Genomic DNA, 21,834 nt, shown 5'->3' with positions numbered 1-21,834 from the left:
AGTTTAATGCTATAAAAAAATAAAAGTCGGGTCACAATTACAATTGCTACAGCTTCTTTAGCAACGTCTACTTCATACGTAATAATGTGTTAGTAGTTAAGTTTGGGCCTCGTTAAAAAAACAACCCACAGCCTTTAAAGTTATATAAACATGCTAAGAGACATTAAAGTTTTCTTCTTTTAAGATTTTCATGGTGAGAAAGTGGAGCTATTATAGTTGATTCCTGGTAAATTTTACAAAAGTGAAGAAACTCAGATGATTGGATCCAACGTGATCTGTTAACCGTAATATTTCTATACTCTTAAAAGTTTTAGAGATTTTTTAACCATAGGGAAAGTATGTTTGTAAATCAAATTAATCTGTTTTTACAAAGGGGAACATTAAAGTCAGGAAGACCTCAACAGAGATCTGGCTTGTGCACAGACCTCAATCTTTGCACCTAAATATAGGAAGGTTTTGGAAACTCTGAGGCATGGTATCCCTCATCCATAGGAAAGGTTTTTCCTTCTCCTTTCCATGCCCCAGCTAGTGACACTCATCCAAAATATATATGTAAATTAAAAACTCCTAAATCCTTATGCTGAAGCAACCCATTTTCCTTCAGACTGTAACTAATGAGGCTTGTGGCCCTCCTTCATTGGATGGCAGGAAGGAGGTAGAAAAGGTGAGAAGTGAGGCCCTGGCCGGTTTGGCTCAGTGGTTAGCGCACCGGCCTGCAGAGAGAAAGGTCCTGGGTTCGATTCCAGCCAAAGGCACGTGCCTCCTTTGCAGGTTCAATCCCTGGCCCTGATCAGGACACCTGTGGGAGGCAACCAATCGATATGTCTCTCTCACATGGACATCTCTCTCTCCCCTTCCCTCCCTTCCCTCTCTCTGAAAAGAAATGGAAAAAATATTCTCAGGTGAGGATTAAAAAAAAAAAAAAAAGGGAGAGAAGTAAGGCGGGGGCAGGGGGTAAGGGCATGGAGGGCGCACTCCTTAGAGCCGGCCCCCAGGGAGCTGCCACTCCGGGCCGCTGAAGCCATCCTCTTCGTCTGAGCACCGAAGGCTTCCTCGGGAGATGAAGACCTTCCCACCCCCACTGCTGTTTAAAAAATTTAGTGGACTTATTTTGGTATGACTTGAGGTTTACAGAAAAGTTGCAAAGATAGTACAGAATTTCTGAATACCCCTGACTGATATCACCATGGTACAGTTGTCACAACTGAGGAACTGCCATGGGACACTACAGTTAACCAGACTCCAGCCTTTATCTGATGTCACCATTCTTCCTGTTATGGCCTTTCCTGCTCCAGGGTCCCACCCTGGTGGCACTCGCTCATCCTACCTCCCCAGTCCCCTCTGGTCCATGGCAGTTTTTGTCTTTCCTTTTTTCCATGGCCTTAGCCACCTTAAAGGGCACTGGCCACCCACCAGGCTGATTAGGTCTTCTTTTTATCTCCCGAGTAGAGAGAGATTCCCCAAGGACAGGCTGGGCTAGGAGGGCAGGGAGGGCCCCAGAGGCTGGATGTGTGGTTTTCTGCACACATAGGTGTGGGGAGATCCTGGAGGTCCAGACATTGTCTGTTTTGATCTACCCTGTTAAATTGCTAAGTCAACACCAGCACCTCAACAAACTCACTAACCGGCTCCTGTGGCCCTGGGAGCCATCAGTCTGCAGAACGCGGTTCCAGACTCATCACAGGAAACTCTCATAACTGTCGTTGGTCTCATCACTTTCAGCCAAAGCGTCATCTGTCTTGTCCAACCCCCAGAGGCTTTAACCGTTAACTAAAGCATGCACACGTGTGGATTGTGTATGCTTGTATGTGCACAGACAAGCACACCATCCCTGCATTTATTTCTCTCTCGAAGGTGTGTGCACTTGCGGGCAGTGTCCGAAGCAGCCGCAGCGCCACCGTGCGTTCCGCCCCGAGTTAAGGATCGTGTCCGGTGCTTCCCAGCCTCTGGCAGCGGGCGGCCGCACAGATCAGGCTCATGAGGAGCCACTGTTCTCAGATGGCCAGAGCCTCATTAGTGCTCAGTGACCTGGAACACCACCAGACAGCCCTGCGCTTGGCCGGAGGGAGAGCCTGCGCTGGCCCTGTGTGTGCCCTGCCTGGGCCCGGGAGAGGCTTCTGGGGGAGGCTGTGTGCTGGCCGTGTGCACGCTCCCCCACACCCAGCGCGGGGAGTCTGCACTGCCACAGTAGAGTCTGTGAACACACTTGCTATCCCGACAGCAGGTTCTGTCCTCTGGCTTAAAGGGGGGGAAAACCTGAAGCATTCCCCCTGTTCACGATGCCTGCATTTAGGACACGGGGCTGTTTTGGGGGCTGCCTGCCTGGGTCTCGCGAAAAGTCATGCGCTCTCTCCCCGCAGAGCTGGAGAAGGAGCTGCCCCGGAGGCCCAGGAAGGTCTGCATCGTGAAGATGGTGGGAACCCGAAACCTGTGGAAAAACATCGTGGTCCTGTGTGTGAACTCGTGAGTCACGGGGGACACACCTGAGGCCCAGGCAGGGAGGGGCTGGAAACTCTCCTCCCCAGCTGGACTTTGGCCTATAGCCCAGCCGGGCCCTCTGGCCTGCCCTGGCTCCACTCTTTGCTAAGGGGCCCCAGCTAGGTCTGATAAGCCTGTCAGAGCTTCCTGACAGTGGTTGGAAGGTTACAACTGCTGGAGGATATGGACCCCACCCCTAGCCACGGGCAGCTAGAGCCCCTGCTGGCCACCCCAGCCAGCAGGCCCGGCTTGTTACCCTTCTTGCTGCCCAGGCAGGGGCCCTGGCTGGTCCACACAGACGTGCGTCAGAGAGTAGGCCAGGCTGGTCCTTCGGCTCCCCATGGCGGTTTCCATCAAAGTGGCTCCATTTAATCAGTACTCGATATTGGGGTTCCTGATTAAATTTGAGGAAGTATACAAAAGGTGCTACTAGCAAAGCTATGGGAGAGCTCAGGTCTTACTTACACCCTGTCCTACAGACTGGAGACCAAGGCCCAGGCACAGGGATAACCAGCTATGTCCACCTGGCTGATCAGGGCCCAAGACCTCAGGCCTTAGCCTCCAGGCCCAGAGTTGGCACTGGCACAGCCACCACCCTGCTGTCCAGTCTTGGGCAGATGCTGGCTAGACCAGTAGGACCATTAAGAATGGAGCGACTTCTCCAAGTTGTATTATGGAAAAAATACAAAATGTGACGAAGACAAGGTGACAGTTTGGTGATTTTTGCTGGGGGTGTCTGTCTCTCTTTGTGGTCAGAGGACTTCCTCTCCACCCCAACAAAAGGGTGGAGACTTTCCTGTGCCCTTGGTAAGCCGGGAAGGAGAAGCAGGCATTTGGGACCCAGAGGTGGACTGAAGCTCAGTTGCTAGATGACAAAAGGATGGCACAGGGAGCCGGGCCCTCTACCGAGTGTTTCCCACATGGATGCCCATGTGTTTGGCGTGTGTTTGGCGCTGGTGGCCTCCTGCTGCAGGGGTGGGGCCTGCTGCCCTTGGCTGGTGCATCCTCCGGGTGATGGGAGAGCACAGGGAGTGGGAGGAGAAGGGGCGTGTTAGCTCGGATGCTGAGTGCAGACAGCAGGGGGGCCCCTCAGGTGCAGGCATTTTACCACATCCAAAGGGCCTTCAGAGCCCTGGGAACAGCCTGCGCATCGTGGACCCTGCTGTAGCATCCTGGGTGTGCAGAGATGCATATTTATCCCTGTTCCCAGGGCGGACATCTGTCTGCAGCAGCCGGGACACTCATTTCCAGCAGGTTTCTGTGATCCTATGGGGCAGTTAGAGGCCTGACCCAGGGCAGTGGAGGGAAACAGGTAACTTAAGAATTGAGATGAAGTCCCAAGACCATTCCTACTGGCCTCTTCAGGGTGCCTTTGACAAGTAGGCAGAATGAGCTGAATAGATAGTTCTCTGGACAGATTTCTAAGCCCCCAGGATCCCGAGCGCTGAAGGAAGAGGCAGACACAGACAGGCAGTGTGTCTCTGAGGTTGTCACTCACCAGCTGCATAACCTGTGCCAGTGGAGGACCCCCAGCCCATGTGTCCTTCTGTGCAGTGGGTCTGGCAGTGGCTCCTGTGGCGCCAACGTGGAACTGAAGGAGCTGACACCTGGGAGCACTCTGCACACATGCTGGGTTCCCGTGGAAGTTGCTGTCTGAACAGGAGGTCCCGCTGCTTTTATGCTCACAGTCTCCTGAGATGGGGGCTGGGAGTGGATGTGTGCCCAGTGAGAGCCCCTCCCCTGGAGTCTTCCATCGGTGTGGCTCTCCTGCAATGGCAGGCATTGGATTACATACGGAGCCGATTATACGTTTCCTGGTTGGTGGACAGTGACCTCCGAGGGTGTGGCGTTGTCCCTGGTGTCCCCGCACACCCGCCCACAGCCTCTCGGTGTCTCCCACAGGCTGACAGGGTACGGAATCCACCACTGCTTCGCCAGGAGCATGATGGGCCATGAGGTGAAGGTGCCACTGCTGGATAACTTCTACGCTGACTACTACACCATGGCCAGCATCGCCCTGGCCTCCTGCCTGGCCATGTGCGTGGTGGTCAGGTTCCTGGGGCGCCGGGGAGGGTTGCTGCTCTTCATGATCCTCACTGCCCTGGCCTCCCTCCTGCAGCTCGGGCTCCTCAACTGTGAGTGGGGCCAGGGGAGCGGGATGGCTGTGGGGTGGGAAGGGTGGAGGGGGCCGGTGTACACAAAGGGTATTTGAAAGGGCCAGGGTGGACTTGGGAATGGTTTTCAGTGGCCTGGTATTCCAAACTCAACAGCTTGCAGAGCTGGTTTGGCAGGGACAGCTCTATTTGAAATGTGAAAGGCTTTCCTCCCCTCCCCCACCCAACTCTGGGCTCCCACTCAGAGCCTCCTGACTGACGGTGATGGACCCGGCTGCACTAGTGGCCAGATTGTCTCTCTGGGACACATCACATGACCAAGAAGAACTGAGGACTTGTTTAAGTTTTACTGTGAAATTAAGGAGAAATAAATGTTGACACTTTTGCATCGGGACACTGCCTTTCAGTAGACGTTCCCAAGTTCTTCAGGTTGTCTTTGGGCCAAAGAATTTCTCAGTAAATGTTTAAAATAATTTAAAGGAGAGCTAGGGAACCCATGCAGCCCCTCCAGCTATAAGCAGGCAAGCTCAGAACAGCTCTGAGCAAACACCCCCTCCATGTGTGGAAAGAGCCGCAGGCGTCTCTCTGACCTGCCCCAGGGTGAGACCTGTGTGAGCGGGGCCACTGAGCCCTCCTCTCACCCGGGCATGGTCCTCTCGGGACGGCTCGGGCGCTGCGGGGACACATGCCGTGAGGAAAGCAGCCCCAGGGGGGTCTGGGCCCGGGGACTATCCAGTGCACCATAGGTCAGAGCCTCTGGTGTTTCAGGTGTGCGTGACGTGGCTGAACGGACCCTTCCGCTCAGGGTCCAGAACGGAAGGCGAAGGAAAAGCCTCACGACCTCCTCAGCCTCGTGCACAAACTGGATCATGGAAAAGCTGGTTCCAACCTCAGGAGCCGAGTTTCTCCTGGCAGGGCCTCACGCAGCCTGCATCTCTCTGGGGGCTGGTCTCTGTTGCAGCTGTGACTGACGGGACCGGATAAGTGCGTCTGTGTCTCCCGACCATCCTGTCCCTGGTGAGGCCACCCAGCTTCCCCCTGGGGGCCTCTGTGAGTGGACGCTCCCGGGGAGGTGTAGGAGCGGCAGCCCCGGGGCGCCAGGGCGCTCTTTCCCCGCTGGAGCATCCTGCAAAGGACGGTGGTGCGAGGATCAGAGCGAGCGGCATAAACGCGGCCCGGCGGCCGGTCGGCCCCAGGCTGAGGCTCGCTGAGCACAGCCAGCTGCAAATATTCAGACACAGTGAGATTAACGCCTGCGCTTGAGGTCGGGAGCTGCGCCGAGTCTCAGTCCTGAAGAGCTGTTTCCTCCCCAGGAGCGGAGGCCAGTGGGCTGTAGCCAGCCCTTCCGCACACAGCTCTGTTTAGTTGAGCGCTAACTCCAGTGCCCTGGGGCTGTCCCCACAGCTCCTCTCCATGTCTCTGGCCCTGGCCCCAGACCTGGCAGGGTGCTCGCGGCAGACCAGCCACATGGAAACACAGGGGTCACTTCCCACCTCACATGCTCTTTCCCTCTTTTCCCCCTTTTCCCTCCTCCGTGTGGCACCGGCACCTCTGCGGCCCAGTGATCGGGAAATACAGCCAGCACCCGGACTCAGGTGAGCCCCGACCCTGTGCCTGCGCGCCCGCACCTCTGTACTGCGCCCCAACAGTGGTTTCCCAGACACTCACACCTGTGCTCTCCCTCTCCTGTCTCTCCTCCCTCACCCTCCAAGAGTTGCAGCTGAACTTGGCCGTAGGTTGGACACTATAAGCATACGTCTGTCTTCTTTACACTCTGCCTCTAGAAAACTGCTCACTCTCCTGCTTGGCCAGCCTGCACGCACGCCCTTGCCTTCCCCTGGCACCCGCACCGGCAGCCAGCACAGGCCCTCAGCTGCCACCCACGCAGAGATGCAGTGTGCCTTAGGGACAGTGCCTGGGCGAGACCAGGAAGCCTAGAGGCGGGAGGCCTGGCTGTCCGAGCTGCCAGGGAAGGCTGCCGCCCCTTGTGAATGAACCACGCAAGCCCGCTGCTCTCCACCGGGGGACAGCAGAGCCATCGCCCTGCACCCAGGGCTGCTGGTCACTCGTGCTGGCCTGACCAGAGCCCGGGCCACTGGGGCCTCCACAGTGAGAGCCCTGAGGGCCCATGCAGCCTTGCGGGGAACCGAGCTGTGCTCCAAATGTCTGAGCCCCAGTGACACGCTACTGCTCCTCGCTAGATGCCACCCTGCTGTGAGGTCAGACTCTGGTGCCATTCGCAAGATGCTTGGTGTGGTGGAGCCCTTTCCCTCCAGGCCCCAAAATTCTCTGTTTGGGTTGAGTTTTTGTTCCCCTGAATCAAGCCTGAGATACCCTGTCCTGGTATTGGACTGGGTGAGGCCTGAATAGCGGGGCTCTCTGAGGGCAGGAACCTTTCTCTGGAGCCACATGGAGGGCTGGGCAGGATAGACGTTGCTATAGCCCCTGAGACCACCAGCCTGCCTTCCTGCCAGGCCGGCTCGGGGCCTAAGGAGTCCAGCAGCCATGTGTGCTCAGCACTCAGGACCCACAGGGATCTGCAGGACCCTAGCGGAGTCTACTGCCCAGAGGGTCTGGCCTCTGCCTCTGGGTACTCCTCCGTCTGCAGAGGACCGAGCGCCCTGCGGCCCCTCAGCTGGACAGTGGGGCGGAGGGAAGACCCTTCGCATGTTCCCCAGCCCTCCCGCCCTCTCCCCCTGCTCCCACCCTGGCCTTACTAGCACCCTTTCCCTCCCTCCCACGCCCCCTCACCGCCCCCTCTGATGTCCTTCAGGTATGAGCGACAGCGTCAAGGACAAGTTCTCCATCGCGTTCTCCATCGTGGGCATGTTTGCCTCCCACGCGGTGGGGAGCCTCAGTGTGTTCTTCTGTGCGGAGGTCACCCCCACGGTGATACGGTGAGTCCCGGGAGACCCCCTGCAGCACGTGTTCCGGGACCTGGGAGGCTGCCGCTCAGCACGGCTCCGGTGAACTAACCACTAGCTTTGGCCTGCCCTGGCCTTGGGCAGCTGGGACTCCTGTGCTGCGCCTGTGAGCGTCAGGACGGGGCTGCACCCGGACCCTGGCTCTGCCAGGCAGTAGTCAGAGGAACAGGGAGCAGGGAACTTTCCAGGGTACAGGAAACATGGCAATGACTAGAAAGGGAGAGAAATCATCAGGTAACTGACACCCGTACATCAACTGAAACCAAATGGCACCAGCTCCTCTGAGACCCCAGTGAAAAAACCTATTTCAAAACGAAAAAGGGAAGTAAAGTAGGCCTTCATTTTTACTGGCCTGAGAAGTTGATGTCACTAGTCCAGAGACAGGCCTCAGAGAGAGAAAGCCCAGCAAGCTGCGTCACTGAGTGACTGACGCAGCACCTAGTGCAGGCCCGGGGACGTGCCAGGCAGTGGCCGAGTGAGCCGGACAAGCGCAGCCCTGGCGGAGCTGAGGTCATTTCATCGTTTCCTGAGGGTGGTGTCCCTGTGCTCAGCTCATTTTGTTTGATTTGTGGAGGGAGGTTTGGTCGTTCCCGGGGCGATCCCTGGGTAGTGTGTGGGGCGGGGTGGGTGATACACACCGTCTGATGTTACTGGGTTCATGGCATAACCAAAGGGTTTGCCTTTATTTAAAAGGGCACCACTGCACTGCAAAGTCATAGGTTTTCCTGGCAATGACTGTGTGTGACTGTGAAAGAGCTCATCTTGGTTTACTTTGAACTTCATATGGGAATATCATTAGCATTTCCAGCGCATGCTCTTTTCAAATATAAACTGTGAATGTGGGTAGTTATTCACCGGGAGATAAAGCCCAGAGGTCAGCGTGACGACACCCTTTCCAGCCACACTTTCCCACACGGGGAACTAGTGGAGGCCAATAGAGCTGCAGGGGATTTGTGCAGACTCATTGTTTTGGCCCCAGGGTACTGGGAAGGACTCCGGGAGGAGGCAGGTAGGTCCATGGACTCTCCTTCCCACATCCCAGGAGTCATGCTGACAACAGAATTTCCACATGACCTCATTCTGATTCACCCTTCTGGGTTTTACTGTGTGTGCCAAGCCCGAAGGCTGCTTCGTACCTGGGGATAAATTGCCAAGGAATCGTATATTTAAGAAGAGAGCAATTAAATGCCACGTAATTCATCCTGTCCAACCCTCTCCTTAGCAAAGCGAAGAGCTGGGCCTAAGCTTCTTGTATGTGGTGTTGGAAGCTGCAGGACACCTGAGGCAGACAGCAGCCCCTTGACTTCTCTACCTGGTACAGTTCCTCCCTTTACGAGACTCCAGAGAGAGGGTTCTCAGGACAGCAAGAGTCAGCTTTCTGCTGGCCTCTCGGCCTCTGCGTAGTTGTGGATACTTCCCTGGGCCCCTCCACTGTAGTAGTGGGTAAACTTCACTGTTCACCATGAGGTTTTGCTTAAGAAGCCAAGCTGAAGGAAATGTGAGGCAAACCTGGAAAGATGATCTGGAGATAGAAATTCAACAGATACGTTGTCAGACTGAGCTCGCCAAGATGACAAACTAGAAAAACCGTGGCCCTTGGTGATGTTTTTGCCCCTGCAGAAAATTAAAGAGAATTCAGCCCAAAGGGGGTCCAGTCCCCTGGCCAGGATGGAAGGCTTCCTGGTGTTACTGTGACACCACCCCCCACCCCCCTTGGCTCCCTTTCCTTCAGAGGGCTGTCCTCTTATACACACACCCAGGGACAGTTCCCACGGGCCCCCAGGACCCAAGTGGCTTTCTTATCCCTGCCCCCTGCATGCAGTTAAATCCAGGGTAAGCCAGGATAGGCGGCCTGTGGCCTGGAAGCTGCATTTTTCTTAGTACAAAACTAGCCTTTTTCTACAGCACTGTATTGAAAACATCTGAAGAAGGACAGTGCAGGTTCAGCTGCCAGGACTGACTGTTGGCAAATGCAAAGATAGGCACCTTTCTGCACAAAACATGCAGAATTCCGTTGTCCAAGAAGGACAGTGACAGGCCAGTGCCGATTAATCAGTTCATCCTGGTCCCTGAGATCCCACCAAACTTCCCAGTCTGGCTTCAGAGCTGCCTCCCTCCCGCCTGGGCATTAGCGTGGCAGCCGGTTCTTCCCAGGTTCCTTCCCAAGTCCCTTTCCAGGCTTTTTAGTTCGGAGACGCAGGAGGCTTTGGAAGGACCCGTGTCTGCGGCACTTTCTCCCCTTTGGCTCAGGCAGAAGTGGCCGGGGTCTTGGCTGATCCGGAAGCAGTGGCTTTTTGTGGCAGCTCATCCTTTCTAGGCAATGTCCACCGGCAGCTGCAGGCCGGAGCCCACAGACCGCGCTGTCTCCGGTCCCCTTGCAGAGGGCCGGGGAGAGGAGGCAGGTGCTGGCGAGGGCGGCAGGCTCCCTGTTTCCCCATGGTCCCCACGGCCTCCACGCTGAGCTGGCTGTGGATCCCCTGCTCTGTCCGAGTCCATCGCTGCCTCCTGGTGTCTCCTGCTCTGCTCCCCTCAAGCCGCCCCACCACCTCCTTCTAGGAGCTTTTCCCCAACCTTGCCATATCTGACACCTTCACCCTGACTGGGCCCTCCCTGCCGCCCCCACCTCAGGACTAGACCCCAGACCTTGAGGTCTGGGCTCTAAAGTTGCCTCAGGAGCCTGGGATAAAGATAGCCTCTGTGTAATGTGACAACCTGGAGTCTGGTTAACTTCTTTTAAAATGTGTGTCTTAAAATATATACACAACATTTATAACAAATGCTCAGTGGGTGATCAGAAGCCAAGGAGACAGGCATGCACATTAGAAGTCAAACGGCAGGACCTGGGACAACCAGAGTGCAGAGGATGCCCGAGCCTAGATCTGGGTCCTTGGCACAGGGAGGAATGGCGTGGGCAGAGTGTCACCCCAGAAGCTACTTGTCCCTGCTCGGCCTGGGCACAGCCTTCAGCCAGCGTCCACCTCTGGGCCCTAACGTGGAATGACCTGTGGCTGGTGGCGCTGGGGGAGCAGTGAATATAGGTAAAGGGTCCGGCCTCGCCAATGAAAGTTGATCTGGACAGTTACTCAACACATGGGCAAAGCTTGTGCGCCTCTGCATTGGTGCTGAGCTCAGAATCCATTTTTCCCCTTTGACCTGTGTGCTAATGATAATAGTCATGATAGTAATACTTATTCTTTGGGGCTTTCTCTATAGTCCAACTGTTTATAATTACTGAACATGTATAGCTGTCAATACTCTTTAAAAAAGAAAATTGATATTATTAGTCCTCAGTATTTTGGGCAGTTATATTTATTTCTGTAAAAGTGACACAAATATGAGCTCATCCTTGACTTCGTGGAAGCCTGGTAATGATAAGCTAAGTAACACCAAAGAGGGCGTGAAAATAGGAGGTGTCTCTGGGATTCACGTTTAACAGAATGATTTGGAGATTCTGGAACTCTTAATTCATTTACTGCTTCCGGTAAGTCTCCCTGTGTATGGGTCTTTCCGTCCTTAGAGCAGTTTAGGTAGTGTTGCTGGTGACATACAGAATCCCCTGGAAAGACCTGTGCGCCTCAAGCACAGCGCTTACCCTGTAAACGGAGGGGCTGGCTCTCTATTGAATACGGGCATGTGCTGCCCTCTAGTGACAACCCAGAGGAGAGCGGGAAGGTGCGCCAACCATGTGTGGGAAGGGAAACTATGGCCTTAAAACCAAGCATGTAATGATCCCGTTCTCTAAACTGAAATTTCAAAAAGAAAACACAATGCCAAAAATGACATACCAAATTCTGCCAAAATATTTTTTAATCTTACTGAATAATTTTAAGGTATCTTTGATGGAAAACCAAACAGAAAATAGAGAAAAAATATATAGACATATTGCACATTATATACACGTGTACATACATGTGCATGTGTATACAGTATATGTGTATATAGGTAATTTTTTAATGATCCACCTAATCCTACCAAAAACCAAATATATTTCGTTTCATTGGACATGACTAATTACACAGTGTACTAGTGTGATGGAGTCGGTTTGGCAGGATGAGGGGAGACTTCTGCCTGGTGCTGAGCTCTGCTCCTTCAGCGTGCATCCGTGCTCGGCCTTCCTCGTGCACTCTGCCTTCCTGCGCATCAGCCCACGCGTGGTCTTTATGCGCTGAGCTGTTTGTCAGTGGCATTCACTCTTAGCAACAAGGTCAGGTGGAAACCCAGGAGGTTTCAAGGAAAATGATGTCTTATTGGTATCAAAGGCTCCAAGGAAACACTTCCGTTTTCTCTAGTGTCCAGTATGTCACTTGCAATGTCCTGTGGCTCCCCGAAGTGACCAGAATGATCAAAAAGACTCAGTGGCTGCTTTAGGAGTTCATATCCGTCATCTTACAGATGGAACCAACCACATTGCTCGGTCCAGTGGTCATCTGTATTTAACCTGCCCTGTTCATTTGGGTGAGCTGACCTCCCTACCTAGGAAGCCAGTATAATCCACAAACATCCAACATTTATTAAGCATAAACAGTGTGTGTCAGTTGATGTTCTAGGAAATACTCCTTGACTGTGAAGGGTTCATAAATGAGGATGGTAAGCAGATGAACCAATACCAACAGAAAGGTTCAGTGTCTTTATTTTTTTAATATGTTTTTATTGAATTTAGAGAGAGGAAGAGAAAGAAACATCAGTGATGAGAGAGTCATGGATCGGCTGCCTCCTGCATGCCCCCTACTGGGGATCGAGCCTGAAACCCGGGTCTGTGCCCTGACCAGGAATTGAACTGTAACCTCCAGGTTCATGGGTGGACACTCAACCACTGAGCCACACTGGCTGAGCAGGTTCAGTGTCTTTAAAAGGTTGTCCGGGACCCTCTGCCTGGGAAGGGGTTAGTATCTGGGGGACACTCCCCAAAATACTGCTGTTCCTCATTTGTGTCCCTTGATGGCTCAGTAGCAGTGCTGTGACTATCCCTCTAGCACTTTCAGTCTCTCCGCTGGTCGAGGGCTTTCTAATGCACAGACGGTCCCGAGGACACATCCCAGCCTGGGTGCGGAGACCGGCTGTCGAGGCCAGGGAATTCTCTCACTCAGTGATAGTGATTATCGGTTATCTTTGCTGCGTAACAAATTATCCCAAAACATAGTGGCTTCAAACACCCTTTGCTTACTGTCTCAGGGTTTCCGTGGGTAGCAGTCCAGTGGCCTGGCTGGGCCCTCAGCTCCAGGGTCTCCCCCAGGCCACAGCCGGCTGGATCCACCTCTAAGTTCATTCAGTAATTAGAAGGCGTCGCAGTCCATTCAGGCCGCAGGCACAGGATACCATAGACTGGCTGGGTGGTGTGGAAACAGCAGAAGGTTATTTCTCACAGTCCAGAGGCTGGGAGGTCCAAGGTCAGAGTGTCAGCGGATTTGGTGTGTGGCGAGGGCCTGCCTCCGGTTCGCCGCCGTCCTTGCGCGTCCTTACCTGGTGGCAGGTGGAGAGAGGCCTCTGGGGGCCCTTCTGTAAGGGCCCTAATCCTGTCGGGAGGGATCCACCCTCATGACCCAGTCACCTCCCGAAGCCCCTCCTAATACCGTCGCGCTGGGGTTGGGAGGCCATGTGAACTGGGGGACGCGCGCACTGCTCGGGCGGCACTCGGTCCCCGGGCCGGGCTGAGGGCCTCCCTCCTTGCTGGCTCGCGAGCTGCGGGCGCCGGCCTTCGCCGCCCGGCCACGGGACACCCCGCCTTTGGGCGCCTAGGTGCCGGGACGCGGTCCCACGGGGGACGCCGGCGGCGGGAGTGACTGCCTGCGGGCGGGCACCGGCCCGCGCCCCTGCGGCCTTTGGGTGCTCACGCTGCCCTGGAGGCTTTGGGCTCCTATTTCTTTTAATTTTTTTTTTAACCTTCACCCGAGTGTTTCTACTGATCTTCAGAGAGAAACACCGATGGGCGGCCTCCAGGAGGCGCCTCGACTGGGAATTGAACCCACGACCGGTGCGCGCCCCGACCGGGAACGAGCCCCGCACCTGCGGGCGCGCGGCCGAGCTCCTGGGGCGCCCGCCGTCTCGGGGGGCAGAGCAGCGCCTTTATTCTCCTGCTGTGGCGGGAGGCGGCGGAGGCCGCCCCGTCCCGCGGTGGAGGCCGCCCCGTCCCGCGCTGGATGGAGGCCGCCCCGTCCCGCGCTGGATGGAGGCCGCCCCGTCCCGCGCTGGATGGAGGCCGCCCCGGCCCGCGCTGGATGGAGGCCGCCCCGGCCCGCGCTGGATGGAGGCCGCCCCGGCCCGCGCTGGATGGAGGCCGCCCCGGCCCGCGCTGGATGGAGGCCGCCCCGGCCCGCGCTGGATGGAGGCCGCCCCGGCCCGCGCTGGGTGGAGGCCGCCCCGGCCCGCGCTGGGTGGAGGCCGCCCCGTCCCGCGATGGATGGAGGCCACCCCGTCCCGTCCCGCGCTGGATGGAGGCCGCCCCGTCCCGCGGTGGGTGGAGGCCGCCCCGTCCCGCGCTGGATGGAGGCCGCCCCGTCCCGCGCTGGATGGAGGCCGCCCCGTCCCGTGATGGATGGAGGCCACCCCGTCCCGTCCCGCGGTGGGTGGAGGCCGCCCCGTCCCGCGCTGGATGGAGGCCACCCCGTCCCGTCCCGCGGTGGAGGCCGCCCCGTCCCGTGCTGGAGGCCGCCCCGTCCCGCGCTGGATGGAGGCCGCCCCGTCCCGTGATGGATGGAGGCCACCCCGTCCCGTCCCGCGGTGGGTGGAGGCCGCCCCGTCCCGCGCTGGATGGAGGCCGCCCCGTCCCGCGCTGGATGGAGGCCGCCCCGTCCCGCGCTGGATGGAGGCCGCCCCGTCCCGTGCTGGAGGCCGCCCCGTCCGGCGCGCAGTCGCGCTCTGGGGCCCGCTCCCTGAGGAAGGCCGCCCGCCAGGCTGGGCCCCGTCCCGTCTCCCCTGGGGCTGTGTGTCCGACGCAGGGTGGCCCTTAGGTCCAGCTGCCCGCCCGGGGCGCCGCCCGCCCCGCCAGGTGCCCCTCAGCCCCGGCTCCCTGCTGAGCCGGCTCCCCGGCCAGAGGGCCCCTCCCTCCCGGGGACAGTCGGCCGAGAAGCCTGCGGAGGGAACCCGGGCTCAGCCCCGCGGAAACTCCCAGCCCGGAGCCGGGGGCTGGACCTGGGTTCTCAGGAGGAAAGGGTGAGGCCCGGGCGGCCACCTTCTAGACCAGACGTTTGGGGATCGGTATCAATAGGAGGCCCCAGGCCCACAGGGGGGCAGTTTTGGGGTTTTCTTAACTCTACGGAGGTATAATTAACAGACCATGACATTTATCCACGTCTAGCGTATAATGCAATGGCCTCGTGCGGTCTCGCCACAGCCAAGCAAGGGGACGTTACTGATGCTCACCCCGTTCCCTCACCGTAAATATCCCGCCCTGTGGGACAGACCAGGCTTTGTTTCTCCAGCCACCAGCTGATACACCTTTGAATTCGGTCCAGTTTTTGGCCGTTATGAATAACGCTACAGTGAACGTCCGCAGATAAGTTCTTGCGTGGACGTAGGTTCTCCTGTTTCATAGGACTGGAATTGCTGGATCATAAAAATTTATATTTAACTTTTTAAGAAACTGCCAAGCTCTTCCAGTGGCTGCACCATTTTCCTTTCCCACCAGCAGTCTGAGGGACCTAGTTTCTCTGTTACTGTCTCTTTTATTGCAGCCATCCTAGGCAGCCTGAAATCGCATCTCTGCCGCTGTGGCGCAGGCCTCCAATGACTGATGACGTGCACCTTCCTGGGCGCTCGCTCGATATTTTATGGTTTCTCTGGAGAAGAGTCTATTCAGACCTTTGGCCCACTGGCTTCTCTTCTTACTGAGAGCTCTTTTTATGTTCTGGATACAAGTCCTGTATTACATACGCTTTGTAAATATTTTCTCCTAGTGGATGGTCTATCTTTTCATTTTCTTAAGAGTGTCTTTTGGAGGGCAGAACTCTTTAATTTTCATAAAGTCCGATTGACCACTTTCTTCTCTCATGTACCCTGCTTTTGATGCCATGTGTAAGAAATCTTTTTCCTAACCTAAAGAAAAATATGTTTTCCCCTTTCTTCTAGAAGTGGTATAGTTTCAGCCCTTACGTGTAGGACTCTCGCCCATTTGTGTTTTTTTCTTGTGTGCAACGCAAAGCAAAGGTCCAACTTTACTCACTTGCATGTGGACATCCAGGTGTCCCAATACCACTTGTTGAAAAGACCCCCCCTGAATCTACCTTTGTCAAAATTCAGTTAACCATGAACGTAAGGCTTTATTTCTGAACTGTCAATTCTGTCCCCTCAATCTATCAATCACCAGCACCACTACCTCAACTACTGTAGCTCTAGTAAGTTTAGAAACTGGAAAAGTCAGTCCTTGATTTTGTTATTTTTCAAAGTTGTATTAGCTATTTTGAATCCTTTGCATTTCCATATAAATCTTGAGATCAGCTTACTTTTTTCTGCAGAAATAAAAGTCATCTTGGAATTTGATAGGGATTGTGTTGGATGAATTCACAGAGTTGCCATCTTAACAATATTGAGTCTTCCAATCCATGAACATGGAATCTCTTCATTTAGTTTTTTTAAATTTTTCTCAGCAACATTTTATAGCTTTCCGCACACAAGTCTTGCATTTCCTTTGTTGTTTATTTCTAAGTATTTCACTATTTTGATGTTATTGTGAAAGGAATTTTCTGAATTTCAACTTGTCGATTGCTAGCATGTAGACACACAGTTGACTTTTGTATGTTGACCCTGTATCCTGTGTCCTTGAAAGACAGTGTTTTTGTGAGTTAGAGGCACCTACAGTGTAACGGAGGGAATCACAGATCCTCCGGAGCCAGGAGCTCCCCTCCCACATCCGAGAATGAGAACCACGTCACTAAAGGGCGGCACCTAACTCTTGAGCAGCTCCATTTGGAAGTTATCTAAACCGACTGAAGCCCACATCCCTGTACCTTCCACCTGCTGGTCTAGGTCTGCTCTCTGAGGTGAAGCAAACGTCTGGACTTCCCCTTCCTTGAGATGAGACTTCCTCGCCTGGCCCCTTCCCTGTGGCCCCAGAGCTCTGAGGCCGGCCAGCCCTGTCCGGCCTGTACAGTGAGGGCACAGTAGGACGGTGGGGCCATTTCCTCCGGTCACCTGGGCGCCATGGTCCTCTCCACTGCAGCCAGCACTGCACTGCTTTCTGGGTGGCCACATTACACCTTCTCCCCAAAAATATACCTTTATGTCCAAATAGATGTTATTCAGAGGTACAGTGGTGTTTTCCGATGTCACGTATCCCAGTGCCTCCGGAGCGTCTGGTGGGTGGCAGAGGAGTGGAGACAGGCAGCGCAGCCCCTGGGCTTCGTTCAGTACCGTGTGAGCTCGGCTCTGCAGGACTTTCTCCAGCAGTGCAGGCTGTGGGCACAGCCTTTCCCAGAGAGGGCACATTCCCATTGGTGGTGTGCAGAATGATTCCAGGAAATACCTGGGACACGGCGAAAAATAACATCAACTCAGCGAGGAAATTAGTTTCTAAGGTCCCTTCTAAGCTCTCTGATTATGGAAAAGAGAAAGTGTTAGTGTGGGTATGTCTTTAACCCCTGGCAGTCTTCCCCCACCCTCTAGTTTCCTAAATGAAGAGCAAGCCATAATTTAATGAGCATAATTTAATAATACTTTCCTTTCCACCATATGCCTGTTAGTCATGGCAAGCGGTCCTGTTCTCCATTTATAGTGATAGTATAAAGTTGTCTTTCAGAATGCATGAGGGGAAATACTAGGTGAAGCACGGGGGGCCCGGGTGAAGGCGGGTGGAACGTCCCACGTGGGGGATGCCCTAGTGCGGGGCCGCCTCGGGTCTGTGGGGAACGGGGCCTGCCCCGCGCCGGCCGGTGGCCAGACGCTAACGGGTGCGGGCCCCGCAGGTGCGGCGGGCTGGGGCTGGTGCTGGCCAGCGCGGGCTTCGGCATGCTCACCGCGCCCATCATCGAGCTGCACAACCAGAAAGGCTACTTCCTGCACCACATCATCTTCGCCTGCTGCACGCTCATCTGCATCATCTGCATCCTGCTGCTGCCCGAGAGCCGCGACCAGAGCCTGCCCGAGAGCCTCTCCAACGGCGAGCACTACACGCGGCAGCCGCTCCTGCCGCACCGCAAGGCCGAGCAGCCGCTGCTGCTGACCAACGCCGAGCTCAAGGACTACTCGGGCCTGCACGGCGCCGCCGCGGGGGACGCGCCGCCCGAGGGCGCCACGGCCAACGGCCTGCGCGCCTGCCGCTCGGCGCACAGCCTGCCCTGAGCCCTGGGGGCGGCCGGGGGGGGGGGCGCACAGCCCGCCCTGAGCCCTGGGGGCGGCCGGCGGGGGGGGCGCACAGCCCGCCCTGAGCCATGGGGGGGCTCGGCCGGCGGGGGGGGCGCACAGCCCGCCCTGAGCCCTGGGGGCGGCCGGGGGGGGGGCGCACAGCCCGCCCTGAGCCCTGGGGGCGGCCGGGGGGGGGGCGCACAGCCCGCCCTGAGCCATGGGGGGGCTCGGCCGGCGGGGGGGGCGCACAGCCCGCCCTGAGCCATGGGGGGGCTCGGCCGGCGGGGGGGGCGCACAGCCCGCCCTGAGCCCTGGGGGCGGCCGGGGGGGGGGCGCACAGCCCGCCCTGAGCCCTGGGGGCGGCCGGGGGGGGGGCGCACAGCCCGCCCTGAGCCATGGGGGGGCTCGGCCGGCGGGGGGGGCGCACAGCCCGCCCTGAGCCATGGGGGGGCTCGGCCGGCGGGGGGGGCGCACAGCCCGCCCTGAGCCCTGGGGGCGGCCGGGGGGGGGGCGCACAGCCCGCCCTGAGCCATGGGGGGGCTCGGCCGGCGGGGGGGGGCGCACAGCCCGCCCTGAGCCATGGGGGCGGCCGGCGGGGGGCTGCGGCCAGCGGGGGCTGGGCCGGCGGGGGCTCGGCGGGGGGCTGCGCGCAGGGCCGCCCACCGCGCGGGCTCCCCCCCCGCCCCCCCTCGGACGCGCGTGGCTGTGGCGCACACGGCCCGACGCTGCGGGAGCGCGGTTCCTGCGCTGGTGTGGGGTCTTTCCAAAATCTAAGGATCGTGTGTGAGGAAGCAGACTCTTTGGAAATAAGACTTTCTTTTCTGCCATTAAATGTTTGTATTTATTTTGGTCATTTTTACGAGAAGCACTTTATTCCCTTTCCTCTCACTGATCCGGAAATAGAACCACCTCCTTAGAGAGGGACCCAGTGGCCCCAGCGCAGCAGCGTCGCCCTGTGGGTGGCCCTGCGCCCACCCCCGAGGCCGGACCCCCCAGGGCCGCCGCCTGTGCCAGACCCTCCGCGAGCGGGGCAGTTCCCAGAAATGCAGGTGACGAGGCGTCTGCCGGAGAGCCTGTGATGGTCTGTACAGGTGTTGTCTGTAAGGTCAGAGCTCTGGCCCATGTTTGGCGGGGAAATAGCTCACGAATATCATTAAAACCAGCCTAGTCTTTCCTTCCAGGCTTTGTACTGGATGCTGGAAACTGGGGGAAAAGCTTCAACATTTCACCACAAATCTTCAATAATTCATGGCAGTGTCGCCAGTTTTCTGAGTTTGCCTGTTCAGTGCAGGACTAGTGATGTGCTGAGGTCAGAGACACCTGAGCATTAAAACTCCTTCTCAGGCTCGGCTCCGGCAGCAAGGTTCCCTCTTCCACAGCTTTTCCAGCACTGAAAACAGGATGAGAACTGAACTAGCGGCCTAACGCAAAGCCGCAGAGGGTCGGGTGCTCTCCCAAATACCCCGGCGCACACGTGGGGCACACACCACGCAGCAATCACCAGCTTGGGCGACTGTCAGCTCCCACTGACTTCACGCAGAGACGGCAAACCTGTGGGAGCCAGTCCCCCTCCTGCCTGCCTTTGCCTGCTTCCTGCTTCCTGCCGCTTCCCAGCAGAGGTGGGCTCAGGGCAGGGAGTGGGATGCCCACAGGTTAGTCCAACTGACCTCCTGCCTCTTTAAGGCCAATTGAGAGGAGCAATAACTCCCAAAGTTCAAACCCCCCCCAAGTTCAGCTCCCACCCCCAGTGGCTAAGGGTTGTCCCTGTTCTCCATTTGTCCCAGAAATGAAGACTTCCCCTCCCTTTCATGTCAGGCTTTCTCCACCTGAGGGGTGTTTCAGAGGAAGCTTGGAGGGTCTCCTCAGGGACACCCAGGGGGCCACTGAGAAACAAGCTCATTGGCACAGGCAGACAACATAGGCACCTGATTTTTTAGACAGCCTGGGTCCTTTCTAGACTTGTCCACCCCCACTTTGTGACATGTCTTTGCCATGGCCTGTGTTTTCCCACGGAAATCGTAGTCTCCGGTCTGCGAATTAGGTGACCTCCAACTGACAGTTGCTAGAACTCAAAGGGCCTGAAAAGGGGTCGACTTAACTTCCCTTCCCCCCTTCTCACTTCCTACCTGGCCTGTTTCTTATTGTCTCCACCACCACTCCCCTCCAAAGCTGGTGGACATCAATAGGAACCTGTTGGCCTGATAAAACATGGTGAGGTGAAACTTGCGTGTGTGATCCCAGTGAGTAAACCGCACTCTCTCTGTCAAATAAATGGGGTCTGGAGTCTCCAGCCTCATCCAAGGGCCCCTGCCTAGGAAGGAAGGCCACCTGGCCAGTCTCCCTGTTCCAAGCCCCACTCATCCTCACCTTCTCTCATCTCTTAAGTCACTTTTGTTCTGTGTTTCAGTGTCAGCCCCCATCCACCTTACTTTAAAAAGGCCTTTCTTTACAAACATGCAGCCTCCGCGTGCCAAACTTGTTGAAATACCTTTTGCCTTTTTTAGAGTACTTGCTACAAAGCCACCTGGCAGCAAGACCCATTAAAGTCCAGGACATGCCATATGCAGCGGCCAAGTCCCTGGGCAGTTGAGGAAGATGGGAAGGAGCCAGTGAGGTCCTGGGCCGGCACCTGGCCAGGTGTACATCTGCACCATCCTCCAGCACTAGCACACCTTTCAGTCCCTTTACTGTTCTGGAGGACTTGTGCGTATTCTCTCGCTGATGGCAGAGACCTTCTTGAAAACCTGTTGAAGCTTACAGTGCTGCGGGTAATCTCTAGGGAGGCGCGGAAAGGCACAGCACTTACAGGCTCCCGTTCCGAGGTTTCTGATCTCCATCTTAAATGACAGTAAAAACACTGGCCCAAAGGAGACAGTCAGCACTGTCCTTTCAGCAATCAGGACTAACTCGTGGGTGCCTAGAAGCTCTCTTCGAGGCACCCAGCTTAGCTGTGAGGACTGGCTCTCGGGACCAAGATCTAGCCAATAATCAGCAGGTGACGTCCGGGCAGAGTTCCCACAGCTCCCCCCTCCCGGCAGCCCCTGGATTAGGCTGAGCTCTTCTGTTGCTGGCTTGGCTTAAGGATATCTGACACTCTTGAGAAACACCTTTATGAAATGTAGCCAAAGCAGAAAAGCTTCCCTGTGGGCTGAGCCCCATGAAATCCCACAGCACGTGGGCAAGGCGGCCAGGGCCCGCCTGAGCCTCAGACACCTCGGGTCCCGCCTTGCTCTGCATGGGAAGGGGCTGCAGCCACCAGCTCCCTAGCACCTGTTGTTTGTGCTTGGACTCCTCAGTCCTGTTTCCTTCCTGGTCAGTAGGGAAACAGTTCTCAGGCACCTGCTGTTTCAAGTCCACCTCCTCCTCTGCCTGGGGAGACGCCTGCAGGGATGTGCTGCAGCCTCTCCTCCACCAGCCTCTCCTGCATCCTGCTATCCTGTCAGGGAACTGGGACCCCCTTTCAATAAAAGTTATGCACAGATGTGAACACCTGAGGCAGGGCTGGGCAGCTATTCATTTGTTCTTTTCCAGAAGTCAATCATAACTCATAGCACATACCTGAAGTACTAGCACCCAAGGCAAATGTTTTGTTTTCTAAGAGTATAATTACTTGCAACTAGAGGACAGGGGCTGGTAAGTTGTTTTGGCAACAAAACAGGAAGCAAAAATAAACCTCGTAAAGGAAGTACTGCACTCAATACCACTTCCTAGAGCCAAACGAGAAATGACTGAAGTGCCATTAAATGAAGTGACCATCACACTGCCCAGCCTCTAGGTGGCGCACTCGCGCACGTGCTGGGGAAGGCCCAGGCTTCACTTCCTTTAAAAGGCTGCCTGGCTTTGCTGTATTGTGTTAGAAAAGCAACACAGTGTGTTCTGTCCAGTGGGGACACTTCCCTCTGTCCTTTCTGCCACCCCAACATCTGAGGTTCCTAGTCAGAACCACGTTACTGCACATGTCACCGGGCTCACTCTGGAGGTGCTCACTCATAGCACAAGCCTCAATCCAGTTCTGAACTGTCGTTCAAAGCTAAATGTCTGCA

At 56.3% G+C, this 21,834-nt stretch overlaps 1 protein-coding gene across 1 annotated transcript in view; it reads left to right on the top strand.

The window, feature by feature from the left end:
- Positions 1-17,826, top strand: part of SLC22A23 (solute carrier family 22 member 23) — a 140,868-nt gene extending 123,042 nt beyond the window's left edge. The window contains exons 6-10 of the mRNA XM_081145314.1: positions 2,361-2,463; positions 4,381-4,613; positions 6,155-6,187; positions 7,366-7,489; positions 17,413-17,826. Coding sequence (XP_081001440.1) covers positions 2,361-2,463; positions 4,381-4,613; positions 6,155-6,187; positions 7,366-7,489; positions 17,413-17,788 — 869 coding nt within the window. The 3' untranslated portion in view covers positions 17,789-17,826. The remainder of the gene's footprint in view (positions 1-2,360; positions 2,464-4,380; positions 4,614-6,154; positions 6,188-7,365; positions 7,490-17,412) is intronic.
- The last annotated feature ends 4,008 nt before the right edge of the window (positions 17,827-21,834 follow it).

The sequence above is a fragment of the Miniopterus schreibersii genome (genome assembly GCF_964146895.1).
Source record: "Miniopterus schreibersii genome assembly, chromosome: 8".
In the NCBI taxonomy this organism is placed as follows: Eukaryota; Metazoa; Chordata; class Mammalia; order Chiroptera; family Miniopteridae; genus Miniopterus; species Miniopterus schreibersii.
The sequence above is the reverse complement of the archived record's forward strand: the minus strand, read 5'-3'. Positions and strand labels throughout refer to the sequence as shown.